The sequence below is a fragment of the Megalobrama amblycephala genome, linkage group LG22 (genome assembly GCF_018812025.1).
Source record: "Megalobrama amblycephala isolate DHTTF-2021 linkage group LG22, ASM1881202v1, whole genome shotgun sequence".
In the NCBI taxonomy this organism is placed as follows: domain Eukaryota; kingdom Metazoa; phylum Chordata; class Actinopteri; order Cypriniformes; family Xenocyprididae; genus Megalobrama; species Megalobrama amblycephala.
Window position 1 is genome coordinate 17230391 of NC_063065.1, and position 23639 is coordinate 17254029.

Here is a 23639-nt window from a genome sequence, read left to right on the forward strand (position 1 = left end):
AGTGTCAACATTAATCGTTATAATAATGATTTTAAAAATATTCAGTAATAATAATTTCTCGCATGGTAATGCCTTGCAACAAAGCTCTTTCTACAGGACGATTCAAAGTGTAGGCATTAAACTTATATCCAAGCAGCAGAAACAAGTTATTCACATTTTGAATATTTGCCCAATGAAACACAGACCAAGAGAAATAACCGGAATAAAAGCTATTCTGTCATAGCCTGCTGTGCGGAAATCGACTTGACCATGTGGTTGCCAACGCAGGCTTGTATCAGGCTACGGGTTTTCTTTTCTTTTTTCCGTATAACTTTTGACAACCGAAACAAAGTTGTTTTCTGACTATACAAATACACCTGCAGCGTTGAAACGGTAGTGAAGCGACGGTTTAAATGGTACATTTATTTGACTTTGCACACAGGGGACAGGTGACATTTTTTCTGAAAGGCTGGTCTGTTTTCTAAATGTTAATCTTTATTTGAAAGGTCTTTAAAATATGCTAATTCCCTTTAGCACTCTACTGGGATTGGTTAAATAATGCACTACATCTATCACAGTGATTGTTTTAACAGATCTGTCCTTAATTGGTTAAATCCACCTTACCATAAAATCATATGGGAGATTACATTCTATGATTATATAAGTGCACGTTGTATGTTGTTAGTGTGCTTAAACCTCTTCTCAAATGCCTTACGACGTTAAACTTCTAATGTGTGGCCTGGTCAGAATGGTCATAATTGTAAAGCAGGCTCACAGCAGAATGCATCACTGACCCACATCACATTTTTCATCAGTGTTATGAAAGACGTATACGTCACCTAATGGAACCGTTAAGGAAGCTTGTTGTTTTGGATCAGTGAATTGTTTTTACAAGTGTTTCTGAAAGAAACGTTGCTCGTGATATAATTGGGTTTAATGATTTGTTTGACTGCAGCCCAAGTCACTAATTATTTCGCTAATATCACTAATTATTTTGACACGTGAATTATAGGTTAACACTTCAGAGTTAGAATTGTCCTTATCTATTCCATATTGAGCTTCAAAAGGCAAAAAATAATTAACTGTTTCCGTATCGTTGTAGAGTATCGAGCATGATTTTGCTTTAGTTTGTTCATAACTTATTATTAGCCCTATCTTTGTTCTTTTTTAACGTCATGACAACCATTTGCAGTTGTAAGACTCATAATTCTGATTTAGTTGACCTTATTACAATCAATTAGCCTGTTTTTGGGAAAACGTTAACAGTGTGTAGCTAACGTATCTGGAATAAAAGTATCGCTTGTCTTAAAAAAGATAAATTTGGAAGACAAACAAGGAAGACAACATCACTATCAATTTCATTTTCGACTTAAAATTAAGCTTGTCAGAACTTATAGACAGAACATAATTAACAGAAAAAAACACGAATGAATCATATGTACACACAATATTTATATTATAGCCTTTATTTTAATTTGTATGCTTTGAAAAAAACGACCTGTCCTTTCAAATAGTTTAAGTGTTTTTTCTTCAATCCGTATGAGTTTGATTCTTACCTGCATGGTTGTATAAGCCCTTTATGATTTCAAGGAGGGATAAGTGAGAGTCTAGGATTACAAATTTACAAATGACAAATTTCTTAGGTTTTGAATGAAAGGAATATTTAATATATTTCCTCATGGACTGGGGATTCGCGGTCAATGTGCATTCATTTATTTATTTATTTATTTATTTATTTATTAAACTTGTTAATGGAGAAGCAAGGGGATTTATTAAATTTGATAAATTCTGTGGCTGTTGATAACAGCTGGGACGCTGTTGAAATTAAAAATGCTGTCGAGTCAGTACTGTAACCAATTGTTAGAATGATTGATCATTAAAGACCAGTAGAACAAAACCCTAATTGCTTAATCAAATATCTCTGTCTCTTATAATGTATACTGCAAGTTGTTGTCATTGTCTGAAATAGAGAAACGATATCTTCTTTTTTTGGAGTTCGTGTGGGGGTATCCTTTCAGGATACGCGTTTAGTTTATGCAGATAACGAAGGAATCTCTTGCCACGAGGCCGACGAGGACCTCATCAGAGCTTCCTCCTTTTGACTAAGGTAGTTACTCTGATATCTGGCTTAAAATGCGTGCTCTTATATATATATATATATATATATATATATATATATATATATATATATATATATATATATATATATATATATATATATATGATGTTAAATGTTTTACAACGTTCTGGAGTAACTTAATAAGCATTAAAAAAATCGACAGGTCGAACTGGTGTTTTGTGGGATTAACAACATGGTGATGAGTTTTTTGCAGGTCACGTAACAGCATTATTTTCCTCCCACGTCCTGATCCCATTACAAAAGAAGCTTCCATGAGGCCGCTTATCCTGTTGGTAGTACCACGTGTCTAAATATGAGGCGAACGGTTGATAGTTCACCGAAGTGTTTGATATAGCTATATTTATTATTATGCAAAACCTAGGCCTGTAGCATACTTTAAGAATTTATTGTCCACTGTGCGCACTAGTAAGATTATTTTTATGATTGCATTGGGAATTCGGAGTGGTGTAGCCTGTTTGTTATAACACAACATTTACCGTTTATTGTAAATTCTTCAATTCATTAGTCGTCGTCACACTTTTACAATTTTCAATGTGAAAACAATCAAGCCAAATACTTCTACGTTTATAAACAGCTTAAAAGCTGATTTCTCCACAAGTTTTTCTCTTTTCCAGAGAAGCGATCAACAACAGGTTGAGCATAAACTTATTAGGAGATTGAAAAATCCTTTCCTACTGAACAGCCTAATGGTGGCCTGTTGAGTTCTGTGAATGAAGCCTCGAGTCCATTCGATGAAGTCAGGCCTCGAAATTAGCTAGTCAGTATGTTTCACTGTGCAAGATCCTCTAGCTGTGCAGTGTGTTCGCCGTGCTATAATTTGTTATTTACCGTTTCTAATTTGGATGTAGGCCTACCTTAAACTAGGCTGGACCAACTTTTTTAACGTCCTTTTTAACATGGGATGTGTTCGTCTTGGTTAAAGTAAATACTCAGTCGCTGTCCGTTTTTAGTAGGTCTACCTGTAGATACGCCTACCCTACAGAAATCATTAGCCTAGCTATTGATTAAGACGTCTGTCCGTGTATTAATACTTCGTGTTAAGCGATTATCTCAGTTGATCAAATAATCATCATAATTATTATTATTAAAGTTCACATTAACACTTTTATAGCAAATATAGCCTACATTTCACAAAACGTAGTCCTGCTGCTGTATCGCTACTGTGTGCATTTCCATTGTGTGACAGATTTATTGCCTTCAACTGTTTTGGGAAGGCTGATGCTTGCGGGCTAAACAGCTTATCTGTGTATGGAAGCATAAACAATACCAGTAAATATTTTTCTGTTATTTTATTTTAGGCTATATGTTTAGCTGTAAATAATATTTATTTACTATAGCTACAATATAATTTTTTTTTTTTTTCTTAGATTTGTCTTGTGGCCCTTTACGGCTCAAATCTCTAATGACTAAAATATGATTCTACACACACTGAAATACAATTTGTGATATAGATATGAAAGGTTAAAGAAATAAACCACTGACATACACTAAAATTTAGTTAATTATACAAAAGGTAAATCTTGTGAATTTTATATAATTAAGTGTAGGCCTACGTATCATTTAGAAGTACACCAACCCTTTCGAAGCCCCCTCTCCACATCTTTACCACAGTCTACAAACAAGTGGTTGCCCCTACAAGACTAGCCCTTGATGTCCTATGCACAAATTATCGAGTTAACTGTTTAATTCGTCGCTTATCTCAGGAGGTTCCGTTCGCGAGGAACCAGCAGCGATGCATATGTTCTGGCAAATTGCGCTGCGTTATAAAGTCATTTTTAAATATTTTCGAAGGTTTTGTCCTTCCTTTCTTCATCCTGCTCCTCTGCTTTTATTTTTGCTCTCCTTGGAGAAAGGAAGTCAAAAGAAGCAGTTTATCTTAAGCCTAGTTGAGCGTAATATCTAGCTACCAGAGACATATGCTGACTCTTCCCAGTCTCACACACGGATTAGCCCATTATCAAAAGCTATTATAGGTCTATATGAAAACATGGTAGTGTAACCAGATCGTGATCCTGTTGTAGAAATTCCCTTTTGAAATGTGTTGTTTCTACGTACTAGTTTTTACAGTTTCCTTTCCCTGGTTAGAGCAACCTATATATCCTAAGCGCGCTCATGTGTGGTTATAGGCTTATAAGTAGAGGGCTTGAGTGCATAGTGTGTATAGCAGGGCACGAGACCATCAGTTTCTAAACCCCTCCCCCACACCAACACTTTTCTTTACAATAAACAACTTATCTTAAAGTTCGATCTTACATTTGCTTTAACCGCATTACCCAACACCTCAAAAAAGAGACCAACATTATAGCCTAATAATAAAAATGAATATTAATGAATTAAAAGCTAAAAATGAACGATCATATCACATCACACTCAGATGCATTTAATGAACAGTTTCACCATAAAAAGAAAAAAAGAAAGTGCTTCAAAATCCACCTCACGTTTTCAAGTTTTCATTTCGAGTGCATTTATCCTACACAACAATGGTATACAAAAAACAGGAAAATCACAAAAATAAATATGCATTTTTATAAACAACCAGTGACTTCAATTTAAGAAAAAATCATGTCAAAATCTGACCTCAAGTATTTTAGCAAAAGCAGAAAGATTAAAAAAAAAAAAAAAACTAAGTCCACCTTGAGATATCCTAAGCTACCATGTTTACAGTGAGTCATTTTCTCATTTCTGTTCATTGTGGAGATCATGAAATTCTTTAACTTAATGGGGCTGTGATGTGTGCGCTACATTCTGTTTAATTTGGCTAGTTTTGAATTAATTCCTGTGAAGTTGGGACGACATAGCTATTCTGTCAGTCCGCAGTGCACTTTGACACAGAAAGGAACAAAATGTTCCTTTTATACGCTCGAGAGAGCAGACATTAAATAGTCGCGTTATAAAAAATATAGAACAAGGCTTACTATAGGCTATTTTAATCATTCACCTGTCAGAGTGTCACACTATCGCATTGGAACATTCAGAAAGCGATGCAATTTCGCTAAATAGGCTACATAGTGTCTATCCCCACTTGCACACGTTAATCAAAACACACGTAATGGGCCCATACTTAATACGTTAAATACCCTTAAAGTCTATTAGGCCTACGTGTTTTCTCAGAGTGACGTGAACCCAGTAGCCTCCCTTTAGCCAAATCTGCATAGTTTATGCCTATTCAGTGATGACTCACATGTTTTGTATTTATTTATTGTTTTTTTTTTTTCCTTTTGTGGAAAATTAGAATGTAGTTGATTTTTTTTTCGCCCCTCGGCAATACAATCAGAAAATTATGAATTTAGTTCCTTGGCTGATCCAATCACAGATACAATTTGCTTTTAAAGGTCTGTTTCGGAGCCAGTCTGCTTTTGCTGAAGTAAACAAATATGGTACGTCAGAGTACATTCATCACAAGGCATTTATATGGGGCAGGGTACTCTAGTAGTGAACACCAAGTTAACACTTGAATGTTTTTTTAAGGTTACGCTTTCGAGTGCCAAGGTAATCCATATCCTTGGAAAACAGGCCTAGTGAAGTAAAATACAATCAAAACACCATACGAAAAGGACAAGGCTACTTGAGTCAAAGAGAAATAAACATTTACTAAGTCGTATACCCTGACCAGAATGTGTGTATATTCCACTACCGAGGTCATTTTCTTTGATTTCGTCACGTATGTAAAACGATGTTGTTTGTAGTTATCTGTATGCCTATAGCTCTCTATCGGCACCATTTCAATAAGAACGAGTAACAAAACCTCTCAAAAGCAAACGAAATATATTGGAAATAGCACCACGTTAATAATTACAGATTTTAAAAAGGTTTTTGGGTTAACTTGCGATGGCTCTTTTGCGTAAGAAAATCGAAAAATAAAAACACATTACTAATTCACCTTAATGGGCATTAGCAAAGTGCAATGCATGGTAAATTTGTGCTTTAGCTGTTCTATACCTTAAGCTATGAATGTGCTATAGAAGGAGATCGATTTGGTGTTTTTCCCTCTATTACATCGTGCAAAATCAAACAGCTCTTGATTGTCAGTTAGTGGGCCATTGTGTTGGGCCTACAGTGAGAGTTATGGTGTGCTGCGTGTGAGTGAACACAACCAGGCGCCAACAATTGGGGAGCACCCTTAAAATGAATAAATAAGAAGGGTATGGATCATCGGCCTACAGTAATTCAGAAATACAGTATGTAAATGAAGCATAAAGAGAAAATACAAAAGAAAAAAACATTGGCCCAAAATATACCGACAAAGTCAGATGTTTTAAAAACAAAATCAGCATTTTAGTTGACACAGACCTGACAATCACTATAACGCCATCCTTATGAGAGATGGTTAACCCTGCCTGCAAAATGAGCCAACATTTGCTCCATGAGAGTTTAGTCCATCAGGTCACAAACAGCTCCACAATGTCAATAATGTTATTTTGAAATCAACCGTGTTTTCGCTAGCCCAGCTTATTATAAATACCTCCGTATATTCCCGAGTCCCAAACCTCGATGAATAGACCAGCCTTTACTCTATGAGGACGGTGTGTGCTACATAACAACAGGCCAGAAATGTATGCATTGAAAACAACGATGAAAACAAAACAAGTATATACGGTATCAGTGCTTGTCACAGTTTTAAGACATTTCCCCCGAGCTCAAAACAACAGTTCAAGGGATAACAGAGGCTTTCCTGAATTTGTGGCTAGGAGGGGGAGGAACAACTGAATGACCGAGCTGCCATCTCCACACTGGGTGAGAACGATGAGGCAGTTGGTTACTTCTTAAAGAGTTCAAAGAGTAAGCGGGACTCAAATCTCCATCGCTGCCAATAACAAGGGACGGCGGAGAGGGAAAATTCGCCATGAATCTGAAGGGCTTTTTCAGAGATGCTACATTGGCGTTCGCTCGTTTACGTTTGCTCGCGCCCGCACAGTCTTCATTCGATCCCTCATTGCTAGCGAATTTTCCGGCAGAACGGGGGCTCCGGTCAACTTTTGCAACTGATTTCGCGGGTGTCCTCACACTTTCGGCTTTCTTACCCAGAAGCATTGCCCTGTAGTTTTTTCTGACCCTTGCACCATTTTTGCATTCCCCTTCCTCGGAACAAGGACTGTTTAAAGTGCTTCTTGATTCCTCGTTACAGGGAGGGTGTTTTTGAACAGAGCTCTCTGCGCCTTTACAGTGGTCAGTTTCCTTAAAATGATTACTGATGCACTGACCATCGCGTCGTTATCCTTACATTGATATTCCTGGGGCTGATTTGCATATTCATATTCGTCAAAGGTGTCCTCGACTTTAATCTTCACGTTGTTGAGTAAAAATGGTGGCGTTTTTACTGCCCTGTTGCCCTCATTGTTAAAGCCTGAGGTAGTGATGAGCTCCTCGGCCTCTGTTTTGATAGGTTTTAGAGGTGAAGGCAGTTTGAGGGAAGTTTTTGTTTCTCTCTTGGAATTTGCGGCTAATGAAAGATTGCTGTCAGAAGACTTACAAACCGTTATTTCTTTGTCCTGAACACAGTGGGAGATCAAGCTTGGGAGCATTTGTTTGCAGAACCCGGTATTCTTTGTTGGGGAAACGCCTTGTTTCCATTTGCATGAGGTGAAAGCCCAATATCTTTAATTTTGTTAAGGACAGAGTCTGTTGTCTTTGGATCATTTGAAAATTCAAGGCGCGATTGTACTTCAGAGCCCTCATTTTCTCTTAAATCTGGAAAACAGGTCCGCACCGGGCAAAACTTCTGCACGTTTGCGGCATCACCATCCCTGTGTGTTTCACTGGACGATGAGAAGTCCGATTTTTGAGTTTTGCCAGTTCTTTCACAGTCCAAAGTAGTCGTTACTCCTTGGTTAGTGGGTATGTTCTGCACATTAGGCCTGTAGTGAAAAGTTGGCTGTAGGAGCAGAGGTGCTTTTGTGTTGAGACTTGAGAACCTTGCACGCCTGAAACGAATGCTCTGCACTGAAACTTGACTGGACACAGAGCTGGAATCAGACTGAGAGGAGCTCTCTTCATCGCTACTGACATCTGAAGAGTCCGACAGAGAGTCATCCTCCTCCTCCTCATCTGAAGTCCCGGAGTTGCTGGTGGTAGAGAAACTCGACCCGAAATCCGAATCGTTGTTCACCCGTTCTGAAATGGAGCTAGATTCCGTGTCGCTGCTGCAGCTTTCCTGAAAATGTCCAGTATGCCGAGGATCAACGTATAATCCATGCTCGAGGTGATGAAACTGGCTCAATGATCCGTTGGGAACTTTTGGTTTACAACACTTTGGGACGAGCAAAACCGGATGGCTGCGTTTGCTCCTCGACCAAAACTGCCTCACGCAGCTCTCGCGCTTCCTCTTCCTTTTGTAAAGTAGATCTGCGTTGCCTTGGTGCTTTGCCTGCGCTGCAATGGCGGACTGATAGATCAGCGGTTGCCGATTCACAACGTGCCGAAAAAACGCGTGTTTCTGATTAAAAGCCACACAGTTGTCAGGTATTTGATCTGTTTCATAGTTTTTAAAGGGTGTAGATGCCGACTTCGTGACCGGTTGAAAGTCACGGGCGAAGGATTTACTGTAAATTTGAGGTAGATTTGAATGAGTGCGAGGGACAGGGTCCTGTCGAACAGCTTTATTTTTGAATGAAAAAGTCTGCGGAACGCCATGCAAACTCAACCAAACTTTCTCTCTCCAAAAGTCACTTCTGGCAGATGTGTGATTTTTGCCGTCGCACATTTTTTCGGAGGCATTTTTCGTCTTTTCCCTTCTTTTGTTTGATTTCAATACGCGCTCAGTTTTACATGAAAAGTACAGTGCCTCAACGTCCTCTCTTGAAATCAGAGTGCATTTAGCTGCGTGGAAAGCTATAGAATTTATTGCTTTGAGCTTTCGCAGTTCCTCCAAATCACAGTGATGCTTCTTCACGTTTAAATGGTCCATTCGTTTGTGTACAGTAGTCCGCGGAATATTTTTCAAGAGGTCGGTGAAGACTTGAGAAAGGGCAAACATCTGTTTGCCTTTGATAACCAAATACCCAAGCTTTACACCCTGCATTTCCTCAAAACCGGATTCCAAGTCCCCCATCTTCTTCATTGCATTAATTCCAACATTTAGCGCGGCGGATGTCCTTAAAGTAGCTTTAGTGCTGCTTCTTTATTTCAAGGCATTCTGCTGACCGGTACAGCATGGGCTGTGACATGTCCACACTGCGTGATGAACAAAAAGTTTTAAATAGAAAAATAAAAATGAAATGGCCTGTTTGAATTAAAACAATCAGTCCATTGACCTGAGCACTGCATGATCGATGGAATGTGTGTGATGTTGCCGACAGGCTGGCTGCTGCCTGTCTGAGCTCCTGTATACCTGCGCTCCCTCAACTCCCTTCCCATTTGGCCATGAGGAAAAGAGGAAGGTGAACTGCACTGCCAGTGAGAAGGATAAAAAGCGAAGAGAGTAGGGAAGGGAAAAGGAGAGGGAGTAAGCGATAGAGAGAGCAAGAGAGAGAGAGAGAGAGAGGGAGAGAGAGAAATAGAGCCCAAAATGCAGCTGCTATTCCCGTTGCTGGTTTAGACACAAATAAAATGACAGTGGGAACTGAGCAAGGCCGGAGACACCTTCATCAATTAATGCCCCCAAAGTCGACGCTGATTGGACGTTACTGACAGGTGATGCAATAAAAATGGATATTCCACCCACAGCCACCCCCATCCCCCTAGCTAATTACCATACTGTTGTAATCCCACCTCTCTTAAAGCTAATAATTCGCTCGTGATAAATTCATGCTTAGAAATTAATATGAGTCATTTTGTAGGAGTATTGTTACAACTTTGTTTTGTTGTGTTTAAAAAAAAATATTAATGCTGACAAACGGGTCTAGAAGCATATAGCATATAATGTGCAGCTTAAAAAATCTAAATAATATAATATAATTAAACATTGTCATGATGTCGTTATCGCGTTTCATTTAAATGAGTTTTACTATTTTAAATGTCTTTATACTACACTCTGCAAAATTGGATGCATTTATTTTTTGTAATCTATTTAATTTCAGAGAGATAAGCATTTTAACTCAAACAGAGATAAAACCTGGAATTTGAAGCAAACATTGTTTATTTACAGTGGCAAGTTAAAAGCCGAATGAAAATATCGATGGTTGCATTTTTCCAACCCCAAAGCTCATTTGAATTCAGATGAAAAAAAGATTAGTAAACAATTGTGTATAGTGGTTTTATTTCTTTGCATATGTAATCAACGTACATCACAATATACATTAACTCAGCTAATGCTTTTTGTCATTTGAGTGTGTGTGTGTGTGTGTGTGTGTGTGTGTGTGTAAGCACGCCCCTTTAGGTAACGTTATGTGTAGAATAATTTATCCAGGCTTTGAGAAATCTTCAGAGCTATTTTTTCGAGTTTCCAATTGATACATATTTTAAAATTTTAAAATCAGAAGTTAGGTGTCAGGATATAATTTTTGTTACAGAGAACAATGAAAGAAACACGTGTGTACAAAAATTAAACAAATAAGAATATTCGTAGGCCTACAGGTAAATGTTTCAAGGTAAAAAAAATCATCGTATTTGATCAGTACTATAGGTCTTCCTATGTGTATGAGTTAGAACGATGGGCTATTATTCATACTCTTTTGCGATCGAACAAAGTCCATTTTTTTCACAGATCAGGCAGGCCTCCATCCCACTTCCTACCAACGTGAAAGAGAAAATAACGGGTCTTCACAAGCAAAGACTTCCCCCTTCCCCGTTTGTGTCAGTGTATGCAGACATATGCCGTTTTACAATGCTGAGGAAAGAGAATGAACGGAAAAAAGTAATTTAAACTACAATGCAATACAGTTTTTTTGATATTTGACAGAAAATTCTTCCGCTAAACCTAAATGCACGTGTAGGCTACATTCTTATTTCACAAAACTCTTAGTAAAAACTTAAAAACATTGTGAAACACTAGACACTTCTGATACAGTATTCAACATTTCCACTGTGTTCTTTGTAGAATACAATGCGTCTGTGCATGGATGAATATTATGTTTTTCATGGACTGACGCTGCATTCACGTGCTATCGGAAATTTCCTATTTCCCACTTCTGAAGTCGTGATTACGAACTCATCGCATTCAAAAGTGCTTTGTTGTCGGAAAGAACAGGAATCATGGAGGACACCTGGTTTATTCTTGCTTATTTATTGGGAAAATCTCATTAAAGCCAAAATGATATTTAGCGTCCCATTTATTGACAACCATATAGCCTAGACTGAAGATTCTCCGTGCTCTATAGAGCTGACTGACGATTCTGGAATTTCGGTTCAGGTTATTTTCACTGTGTAAAACATACAGGCTGCGCTTCAAATGATTATTCATATTTGTAAGTATGCACTACTTTAACGACAAGACAAGGCGATCTGTTGTGGGAAAAAAAGCAAATATCAGTCACAGTAGCAATCGTTCTCCCCTCCACCATGTTTAAAGTTTGTAGCCCGCCCATCTCGGGATCTTGGGTATCAAAATGATCCCATAGTTCCCAGTGGTAAATACGACTTGATAGGGTGTTCATGTCCAGTTTTTAACTAGGAAACTCAAATTTACGATAATTCCGATAGCACTTGAAAGCAGCATTAACCTGGCAAGCGGAAAAGGTCTTGGTTTTCAGGTGTTTTTTAGGACCCAAAAGCAATCGATGTTTTGCTACGTTTATGACAATGACTGGAAACAGATATTCATGAATTTGTTCAGTTTCAATCATTCCAACATTTGAATGCAAATGACTTGCCTGCTATCACCCTTGACATGGTGCCTATTAGGCCTATAAAAATGGAAACCAGTCAGGATGAACAAACCAGTGACATATTTTGAACTTTAGTATCATAGGCCTATTTTACAGCGTACATACACCATTTTTTTGGAAGTGCTAGTTCAGGATATCAGGTTGTCATTGTAGCCTGTTAGGCCTACTTAATATTAATTGAATATTGATATAGCTTATGCCTATTGGTTGAAATACTTTTATGGTACACTGAATAGGTAGGAACAATTAAACCCTCTGTGCCGTTATTGTATTCATGCTGATGATGAATTGTTAAATGCTAGCTTATGGCATCATTATTGCGTCTGTGCTTACATGATTATACCGTGCACAGAGAGCTACGGGCTATGTGGTGGAAGTGGTTCGTGTTAATCACCACAGCCCATTTAGTGCCAAATTCAGCATCGGTATTTAGAATGTACGCGTTACCATCTCACTCGACGCAGGGGCGGCAACATAAATAGACTATAGTTCATAAAGATTTTCAAGGGAATGTAGGCTATGTCACTCTATACTCCAGGCTACATTTCCTAGTGAGTCGTCGTCCTGTTGATTCAGTGCACTCGGTCTCACCGTAATCCTTCAGCGTTAAATCCTAGTGCAGCTCCTTACTGTGGGTCCTGCTGCAACTGCTTCATCGAAACAAACAATGTTTATATGTGTTTGCAAATAAACTATATTTAAGTTACACCGATTTTACGTTTTTAAATGAAATGTGTGAAATAAATATTTGCAACATATATAAATGGTACAAATTTGCATACAAAGAAAATAAAATTTCTTACTCTTACAAATTGATATCAGAGTTTCATTTATGCTTCTATACTATAAGCCTGCCTCTCTTGTAGACAGTTTATTTCCGCCCATAGAGTTTATAGCAGCTATGCAGTTGTTTGAGCCCAAATTGAGCGATGAGAAAATGTCTCAAATATTATTGGACCTGCATTAATGAGCTGTATTATGTAACATGATTATTTTTCTTGCATATAGGCTACATTGGTATTTTAATGTTCTTCAGTCTAGCGCTGTTGATAGTCAATTTTATTCCAACCTCTGCTGAACTCTCTATAACTTTTATCCAAGGGGCACACATCATTTGAAAGACAACACGCAGGTCCTGGTCCTTTGATTCTGAAACCTCACAGCTTGAACAGTCCTCAATTGTGACATGAGTGATAATGATTGATCTTCGACCCAGTGTGCATCGTCGTGGGTGAAGTGTTGAGGGGTTTGCCTTTAGAAATGTTTTGCTGTCCCGTTTTAAGATTTATTTTTAAAAGTTGATCACTTTTCGAAAATCATGTTAAATTTAATCATTGATCAAAGAACGCACAAAACGTTGGGATTTTACTTCCAACGCAATTTACTGGAAACAACAATAGCGCATTCTAGGGAGCCTTCTTTCAGTATATTTATTTGATAAACACTATGCAGGCTATATTATTAGCTATATATGGGATGCAAATAAATTCGTTAAAGCATACACTATATAACTACAAAGCAGAGTTAATAAGACAACAAACAAAAACCCAATTGTTTCATTTTGATCACAAAGAGTGCCATACACGTTATAAGTCAGTGGGGCAATACGGTGATGAATTATCATTGAATATAATGGTGTTGCTATATATTTATATATCTAAAGGTAAAAATTTCTAACGCCTTTTGTGTAAATAAATCGACAGGTTAAAACTCGTGTTACACACGTGATTTCTTTTATTACTCAAGAAAATAATAAAATATTTGATCTCTTCTTGGGAGAGTTGTGAGTTGGACTCATTTATTGCGGGGAAATCAGGATGGGCCCTGGACCCTCAAACGTGACGGACTCGCCGAGTGGGGGTCCGCGTGGGCTACCTCACTACAACTTGCACGGAGTCTCAAACAGCATGGGAAAGACGTCCGGTGACAAATAAAAATGCGCACTGCAGCATTTATAATTAAGTTACATCAAGTAAATGTGCGCTTACTTTTCGCTAAGGATCGCGAGCTCAAAGTTTGATGAAGAAGATTTTCACATTAGAAAGCGTGAGAGGTAAGAGGACGTTTGTTCGTCGCGCTTTAGCTAACAATAGGGAACAAAGAACACATTTCCTTTTGATGTAAATTGTCTAGTAATTTTATAGGGGGCAGCTTAAGTGTTTCAGCGATTTCGAATAAGTTTTTAGAATTTCTCTAATGACACATTTAGACAACTTTTTAGTTGACATTTTAGTAAAATGTTTTCTTTGCATTCACGATAAATTGGTATACAAAAAGTCACGGAGGAAGTATAGCGATAGAATCCCTTAAAAGTTCTAGCACAATCAAAACATTGCGCGACTACTCCACTAAATTATTGTTGTAGAAATGCTACTTTGAAGATGATGTAGTAGGCTAAATGTTGAGCGACGTTGAATAACATGACGAAAACATCTCGAGGGACGAATACATTCTAGGAACCTCTTGTACACACGTGCACACAGAACAATTTCATGACTGTAAGCCCAATGTTTCTGTCGTGTCCATGAAAATCACGAGGCACACTTTAAACACGACTTTCTCTAAACAACCCTTGTTCAACTTAAAACAATACCCATTTACGTCTTTGAAAGCAGTCATTAAAAGTACTCAGAGGATATTTATGCCAAAATGTGAATAGTTCTTCCCATCTCAAATACATTCTTCTTTCAGAACGTATGAGTTGGTACATGCAACCTGAATTTACAGAGGGTTGGTTGGGGGTGGGCTGAAATAACCTTTCACCCTGCTGTGTCATATCTGCATGTGTATGTGCCTGCCCCTGAATTACCCAGAAGCCTTTGCGTAAAAGAGAACTCGTGCTACAAGCAAACTCTTCCTATCACTTCGACTCCGGATCTGGAGCATCCCTGCCCTTGACAGGAAAAAACACGTCGTCCATTTCACCCTCTCTGTTTGACATTCGTTACAGACCTTAACACCGTTACGGAAGATTATTTAAGCTCAAAACCAGTTTGCACCTCAAAAACAACATCAACTATCCTTAAATATGGGGTATTTAAAAATGAGAATATGAAATATTAAATACTTTTATCAGACTGTTTAGATAAAACACCGACTTTCTGCATATATAATAGTCAAATAGCAGATAAAGTATGATAGATAGGTATGACAAAGCATTAGGCCTACTTTTGTTAATAGCATAGCCTAAGATATTAGGCTGTTGTGGATTCCAAGCAGCTCCGTGCAAATAAGCCTGAGGAATATTTATTGGGTCTAGAAACCTAAGCCTAGACAACAGTAAGAGGGGAAAAAAAGATTAGTTAATGTAACTTAACATCTGAATAAATAAATACAAACAAACAAACATATAGTTGAGTATTGTGATTTAAGAACTTTGTCCATTATTAATACATTTTGACGTTTCTGTCAACATCTTGTGACTCAATTAGCTGAACATACGTGGTGTTATTAAAGGCTCCAACACCGCAAATAAACATCGCTCCCACCACAAGAAATTGCTCCGACAGTTAGACTCTGATCAGGGACAACTCCAAACGATAACGTCAAAAAGGTCTAAAGCAGGGAAAACCGCAATATGACTAATTCTACAATTCATTTTATTGGAACATTTCATACAAATTAATAACATGTTTCGTATTATTATTAAACAGTGAACTCCACGTGTAAAATCTAATAATTCATTAATGTACTTGAGTATTCTTGCTTTAATTTTGTAAGCCTAGTGTCCGCGGGGGGCAGCCTATTTACAATGACATGTAGGTTATAGGCTACTGCACCAACAAGCATATCAGAGAATTCTGATGGACATCACGGCAGGTCAAATTCAGCGGCAACGCTATTGAATGCAGGCTTGTCAAATTGTGAGCTATTGGCTTGATGGTGCACCAAATGTTAATATAATGTTAATATAAAATTTTAAACTGACCGCAGAGGTGCCATTTTTAAGGTTAATATTAACCTTAACATCTTTTAAGAGAAAATTGTCTAATAGGCTATGTTTTATAACTAATTTATAAATTGATGAAACATTATAAATGGGAAACGGGCATCTCCTATAAAATTTAATTTGGGAATAAGTTTATTGGTGTGCAAAAAGTATACACAACATAAATATGAGCGATTCAAGTTGTAACATGATTTCCACAACATAAAAAGGAGTGTTTCGGACTGTTGTAGCCTACAGGTTTGTGTTTTGTAATGGGGTCCTGGGAAACGTTGGGTCAAGGTTTGTGCTATTTGGTTTTAAATGAGAGTTTATTTGTAGCCTACATTCACTTTTTTGGCGCTAATATTTAAGGGGCATAAAAAACATGCCCGATAATTTTTTTTTTTTTTTTTAGATATGTTAAACGGCACTTTTGTTTTTCATGGTCCCACAGATGTCATGATACATGGGCCATGCAAGCAACATTGAGATTCAATAAAACTGGAAGCTATAGGACATTTGTTAGTTTATTGGTTTGTGTTGACAATAACCTAAAGTTTGCCTTAAGTAACCTAACCGACAGGTAATTTAGGCGAAACTTCGGCAAACCGCTTAAAATACCTTAACTGGGGCATTTATACCCTATACATAGGCCTACTGTGTAATATTTATACAGTAGCTTATCCAACTGATTAAACATTAAATATGAGATATGCCTATACCGCTTCTAGAGGATCTCCTATAAATGTGAAATCATAAGAACAAATTTAAACGAGCTCCACTAATTAATTTTAAGGGGCACTTAAGTCAATTGTATGCATTAGCTATAGTTTATTCCTTTGCCTTTATCTTCTATAACGTTTAAATAAAGAAGATATGTACCACTCATAAAGTTTGAAAATTAATATAATTAATTCTTGGGGGTAACCTACTGAGGATAAACTGGTATTTATACAAGTTATTTCGCACCTTAACAGCATGTGTTACCAGAACCTGCATCACATTCGTAAGTGGAATGTACGCACTTCTCTGTAAAGTAACGTCATTTCAGCTCAAAACAAAAACTCCCAGATGATTGTAGCGCGAGAAGTGCAGTGCACTGTAGCTCGTCTTCCCCCGCTCGCGGTAAAATTCAATGGCGTTCGCCGCGTGGATCAACCAGCCCCGAGAGGCCTCTTCCACTCAACCCGTTCTACTTTTCCGCGCATGCGCGCACACGCGCCTCCACATCCCGAGAGCCTTCAGTACGGGGTTTGTGTGTTGAGCCAAAAAAATACCGCCTTCAAAAACAACGCAACTGAAATATGGCTTTTCATCGAAATGGGACATAAAATACGGCTTTCAGGGGAGATAGGGATTCGTGAGACAAACGGCCGACCGCATTTTTGTTGGTCTTTGTGCGCTGCTGATGGTAGATGGTATCCAGCGAGCTGTATCTGGCAGAGGAAGACGACGACTCGGCGAGTAATATGAAGGAGATGATCGGAGGCTGCTGCGTTTGCTCGGATGAGAGAGGCTGGGCCGAAAACCCCCTAGTCTACTGCGACGGTCACGGCTGTAACGTTGCCGTCCACCAAGGTAAATATATAAGACTTACACTTTTTGTTTTTCTTGAGGAACGGAGATATTTTAGGCGGATGTTTTGATAAGTTCCCGTCTGTTGTGGTGAGAGAATTAGCTTAGCTTAGCATAACATAGCCTAGCTTAGCTCAACGAAGAGTCAGCATGACCTAAGTTTAACCACTGGCGCTTATTTATGTTATTGGAATGACAGGAAGGAAATGTTAAATATTTTAACGGTTAATTTGGTGAGTTTTTAAGGTGTGGCGGTTGTTGTGAAGCAACGGTTCGCCGAAGGCCTGTTGGTGTGCTAATGTTATGCGTTAGCACGAGCGCTACACGGCTGTAACAGCATGTCGCTTATGGTTGTTCATTATCTCCACTGTCTCAGGACCAACAACGTGTCAGTCACCGCTATGGTAACAGAGATGAGTCACATTGAGACAAGCTCTGGAAGTCATTACAGCTAGGCTGATAACACACATTTATGGCTAGTCAGCAAAGCTGTCAACAAATTCCGGACTCTTAACAGGATCTTGATTGGTCTTCCACGTGTAGTTTATTTGTCTTGTATTATTTTAGTTTGACGCTTCAAGATGACAGTTCACATGAATATATTGAGAAACTTCAAGAAACTTGTCTTTGGGGTGAAACTTAATGGTTACAGACGTGTGAAACAAAAATTGAGTTTTGAAAATCAACTTTTATGTTAAAAAATAGAAATCTGATCTGTCATTTTTAAAGAGTGACGGGCTGTCATTGAAGTTGACATTGAGATCCTGAGTTTTTTTTTTTTTAAGAAATATTTTATCCTTCATGCATGCAATGTAAAAATTCCTTCTTGATTAACTTTGATTAACAAGTTTTTTGCTTTTACATGCATTTTAAATAGCTGACATGCTCAGTTCAGATGTATTATATCCTAGATTTGTTGTCCAGAGCTGTCATTTCTGTCTTCAGCATCTGTTTTAGTTCACTGAAGGTGATCCAGTACAAATGGATAAAGTGGTCACCTTTAGACTTGTAGAAAGATGTTATTGTTAGTGTTTGGGCAGGTGTCTGATATGCCAGCTATTGATTAGCTGACTATTTGTGACATTGCAGCAAAACATTTCGCTTCGTTTTTTGCCTGTTGTTGCAAAGTTGGAAACGTTCATTCACATTTGCTTAAAAATAACTATGAAACAGAAATTGGAATACTTGCATATATTTAAATTATTTTGTTGAGTGTAGAAATTACATTTTGTCCACCAAAAATAAAGCTATTTTATATTTTCTCAGTTAAAATATATGAAATAAATATTTATATATCCTATGTGAAATTAAACAAACATGCAAAGACCTTTAGTAAGTGGACAAAAAAAGGATTCTCTTTGCACCTTTCCCTGACCTTGAAAGTGAACATGGATCACTTTTTGGTCTAATTAGCTTTTCATTCGCACTGTTTGTTTAGAACCTAGTTTAGGTTGTTGAGTCAAAAATGATAAAAATGCTTGTAATAAATGAACTTTGCTATAGATTAAAACAAACTAAACTCATTTGAAATGTTCATGAATAAGACAAACTGTTTTGAGACCAGTGACACATGAAAAGATGGGAACCATTCACACGCTTTTGTTCTGCAAAGTGTTAAAACTGCATTTTGTTTTGTCTGCTCATCAAGATATAATCTAACGTGTTTCTTCAAGTGCATCTAGGCAACAGCGTTTCCTGTCAAATGTCACTGTGGTACAAGTCACGTGCCACTTGAGTTAACCACGAATTTCATTCCCTGATGTTGTTGCACTACAAATATATCTCACACATTTCTTAAAATATCTTTTTTAACACTCTCGTGTTAATCTCGAATCCTGACAGGATGAGATAGTAAAGCTGTCAGATTTACAGTAGTTGGAAGAAAGTCTCATCATCTCATCTGTCCTTCATTCCTGTTGTTTCAGCCTGCTATGGAATTGTCCAAGTCCCCACAGGACCCTGGTTCTGCAGGAAATGTGAATCACAGGAACGTGCTGCCAGGGTGGTGAGTTTCCTCATCTTTATACAAATCTTTCAGGCTATCTGTTTTGCTGAAGTACAGGTCTCCTTCCTCTTTTTGTATATTGTGGATTTGTTTTCAGTTCCCATTTGTCAGATAATATTTATTATTGATACTTTGAACTGGTAATTGTAACTTGTCTTATAGTTTTCCAGTCAAAGCTTTGGTAGCCACGTTGAGGGTAGAGTTGTCAAAAGTACCGATTTCGGTACCAAGTCGGTACTGAAATTTAAAAAATGTGACACTTTGAGTACTGTAGAGCGGATTCGTAAACACCTCTGATTGGCCATTGTTTTCACTGCTCATCGGGTATGTTTTTGATTGGCTTCAATGATCAACTCTTCACCAAGCACGTGCACAGATACACACGGGAGCATTATCGCAGACCAGTCCGCTTTCGCTTTCAAAACGCTTTCAAATTCAAACACTTCCATGTGCTTTCAAACGCTCCCGTGTGTTGATCATTGTAGCCGATGAGCGCGTCAACACAATGGCCAATCAGGGGTGTTTACGAATTCGCTCAGCAGTGCTCAAAGTGTCAAAATTTTAAAATTTCAGTACTGATTGGTACCAGAGTTGGTACTTTTTGCAACTCTAGTTGAGGGACTTGTAAGGAATAATTGAAACACGGGCCGTTGAATTCTTAGAAAATAATGCACACCCGAAGTGGTAATGCATCCAAGACCCGTAGCGGAGTGGCCGTTACACCTCAGGTGTGCATTATTTTCTAAGAATTCAACAGCCCGGGGTCAATTATTCTGCTTATACTACGGTTACCACACCTCAAGACACTGTTCCGATGTCCTGTCTCAAGAAGACATTTGTCAGGTTTTTGTCCTTAAAACTCTCTTGTGTGTGGGATTGATTTCTTACGCATCTCAACCCAAGCCTCTGTTGCTAATTTCAAAACGTCATTTCAGAACTAGTAATGGAGGCTTGAACCTCGATAGCAGAATGATACAGTTATTGACGCAGTTGAGAGAGAGAGAGAGATTATGTGAATTAGCCTACCTGAGTCTGTGCATCTCTCACGTCAACAGTGTCTCCTCTACTACCGAAACTATGAGTTTATTTACCTCAAGAACCACACAGTTATTACCTCACTGGTGCGAAATGGCATGTGGCTTGACATGTTGCTAAACTATTTTGCTGATTAATTCGTCAGACTGTCTAAATGATTCTTTGTGAGTGAGTGTCCATACTATACAGTACATGTGTACGTTTGAAAGAGAGAGAGAGCGGGAGAGAGTATGCGCTTTCAGGAAACAATAAAATGTATTTTGTCATTTTCATCCTATTGTTTACTATATGTATTTGTTTGGTCGTTGTCGTTGTGGGTTTTGTTTCTTTTGCGGTTGTAGGCTGTAGGACCTATTAAAATAACTGAAATCATTTGGGAAAAGTGATATGGAACTGCAGTGCGGTCAAGACCTACTTAGAATGCTTTAGCCATGCATTTCCCTGAAAATAATTGCACACCTTAGAACATTGGTCAACCAATCAGATTCAAGCATTCAGCAGCCCCATAGTATAAATTAAAATAAACATGGTTGAAGGCCAGGCAATGGACATTTAGGCATTCGGACAGTTTGATCTTGTCAGATCAGAATACAGTGCCTTAAAGTTCAGGGTATGCATGGACAAATGTCATTTCTGTCAATGGTTTTGTCTGTGAGCTAGGGCTGTGCAATTGAAACTGAGTTTTGATTTTGATTTTTGGCTTCCAACAATTATGAAAATAAGATAAATCAATTATTGTACCCCATGCATCCCTTTCCATTGTTGGCTTTCGCTCCTCCTTTTAAAGCCCAAACTTGCATGTAATGTGACTTTCATAAAATGGGATGTGCTTGATATTAAAAAGAGTTATTAAAAGTGTGAAAGAGACTTGCGCTGTTCCTCAGGCAGCTTTCTGTGGCCGTGCTCCGACACGGAGCAGAACATGGACAAGCAAAGTTTGAGCTTCGGGTGCATGCCTAAAAGCAAAGCCAGTAAACATATTCAAGTAAACCCAGTCAGTTATGTCTTAAGTGAACATAAACAGATGGGAGAAAATAGAATGTGTATAAGTATATTGGATTCGTGCATGAGGTCTTAAAGTGACAGCAGCCTAATATACCTGTTTGTGTCATTAATGTTAAGGTGACTGAATACCTTTTTTGTATCTTTAATAATAATCAAAGCAAGGTTCATTTTTATTGTGAAGACTATGCTGTGTTATATTTTACATTTGATTATTACATTTCTGTATTAGGCTGTAAGACTTGCATGAAAAAACTAAAGCACTGTTTTTAATTTGTATCTTTTTTCTATTGCATTTGTCCTATTGTTTGTAATTTGCTTTTTTGTTTTTTATTGTATTACTGACTGTTTACCCATTTTTAATAATTTAAGGACTTTTTTACTTTCATTAGTTAGCCTAGTATTTAAAGCTGCACGATTCTGAATAAATTGAGAATCCCAATTTTTTGGATTCTCCCACAATTCATAATTCATTTGAATTCATTTTTTAAATCATTATTTAATAATTTTAATGAGCGCTTTTGAATGAATCTCTTGAATGAATAATTCAATGACATGCATTTTTTAACAGTCACTTATTGCCACCTTCTGGTGTAACAATGTAATTGATACAATCTTTATCTGAAGTGGCAAGTTCAAAGGTGTTTAACTTAATTGCTACTGTAGACAGAGTTTATATCCGAACTGTAAACTTTTAACCCAGTTCTTGTCATAATTTTAATTATTGTAAGACAGAAATAATGATACTGTGTGGTTGAAAAGACAGTTTGTGAAGCTGTTTTACACGTATACATGACAGCTGTTCTCTGTGAATGGCAGCGCCAAGGCAGATTTGATTGTTCGCTGTAATCGTACTTGTCAAAATTATTAATAGACATAGCCGAATCGTTGTCATTTAGGAATAAGATCGCATTCGAATGTTGGAATCGAGATTGCAATCTTTTAACAATTAATCGTGCAGCTCTAAGATACAGTCATATATTTTCATCACATTTTTTCTCTCATGATCTTATATTGATACTTTAGATTCATATCAATATTTTTATTTATTTTTATGTGAATTCATATCTTCTACAGTTTAGTAATTATGAAGCAGGTTGTCTATGCATAAACTCTGAGATTGCAGTTTCTCTGTTTGGTCTTTTGAAAAGTTTTTTTTTTGTTTTAAATCAGTGTCTGGAAGTGGGCTTAAACACTTAACCTTAAATCACATATTTGCCAATGTGTACCGAACAGTAAACGTGGGTTGTATGTATATAAAAACTGTATGACTTGGCAAGACTCTTAGGCCTGTATGTATAACAGATGTAATAATGTGGTATTAAACTGATAATTTTTTTGACTTGTCTGAATGGTAAGAGGTTTAAGCTGAAATTGTTCTGAATTGTGCAAAAAGCTTCTTTATGGCTTAGATATAGCTTCAGAGTTCATATTTCTCCCCTTTTTTTTCCTCTGTCAATTATTGAATCACTGTTTTGGCCATTTGTGGAGCATTTTTTGTCATGTAGTAACATAGAGTGATTATATAGTGAAACAAGTAGTCTGTTTTCTTTATTTCTGCTTTTTTTTCATAAATTATTTTCACATAATAAATATGAGCAAAATTTGAATCATCAAAAAAAAAAAAAAAAAATCATGAATGCAGAGTCTCCAAGACCATATTTATATTCAAAATCCTTGTATTATGTATTGTATTCATTTATAGTGTCCTGAGTAATGTCCCCCTTTTTTTTCTTTTTTTTTTAATATAAAACATGCAGTAGCTTAAAATAAATGCCGTTCTAGTATTTATAAATAGAAGATGGTGATGGGGTAAAGGAAACATAATTGGTTCGGATAGGTTAAGTTGTGTTGGCAGTTAAAGCGGTTTCCTTTGAGAGCTCAGTGATCTGACAGCTGTACATGTCTTGTGCAAGCTGTCAGGTAGGTATGATACCTAAGTGGCAGTTTAGAGTAGAAGAATAGTGGGTCACAAGAAGGGGAACCTTGTCACGCATCCCATTATGTAAGTATTTTTGTTGAAAGATCTGGATTCATGGCAAAACAAGGCATCCCACATAACACCTTTTATGTGTTTAGGGACATTATTCAATGCCAACTGCTCTTATTCTGAAAAGGAACAGGATTTTTCTTCCCTAATTTGTATCCACAGGTTTGTCATGTAATTTTGTGGCCTTTTTGCCACTTCTAACCAATCCAAACCCAAAGATTTGT

At 37.5% G+C, this 23639-nt stretch overlaps 2 protein-coding genes across 10 annotated transcripts in view; one reads left to right on the plus strand and one right to left on the minus strand.

The window, feature by feature from the left end:
* Positions 1 to 4478: 4478 nt before the first annotated feature.
* On the minus strand, positions 4479 to 9470 carry skida1 (SKI/DACH domain containing 1). The gene is given in 3 exon segments (XM_048174998.1): positions 4479 to 7326; positions 7329 to 7631; positions 7634 to 9470. Coding segments are annotated over 3 exon segments (2403 nt in total). The 5' UTR covers positions 9177 to 9470; the 3' UTR covers positions 4479 to 6769.
* Positions 9471 to 16478: 7008 nt separating this feature from the next.
* Positions 16479 to 23639, plus strand: part of mllt10 (MLLT10 histone lysine methyltransferase DOT1L cofactor) — a 53116-nt gene continuing 45955 nt past the window's right edge. The window contains exons 1-2 of one of the 9 annotated variants that reach the window (XM_048174997.1): positions 16479 to 17386; positions 19309 to 19388. In XM_048174997.1, coding sequence (XP_048030954.1) covers positions 17224 to 17386; positions 19309 to 19388 — 243 coding nt within the window. In that variant the 5' untranslated portion in view covers positions 16479 to 17223. The remainder of the gene's footprint in view (positions 17387 to 19308; positions 19389 to 23639) is intronic. The other 8 variants (XM_048174992.1, XM_048174990.1, XM_048174989.1 and 5 more) reach the window with 8 other exon arrangements.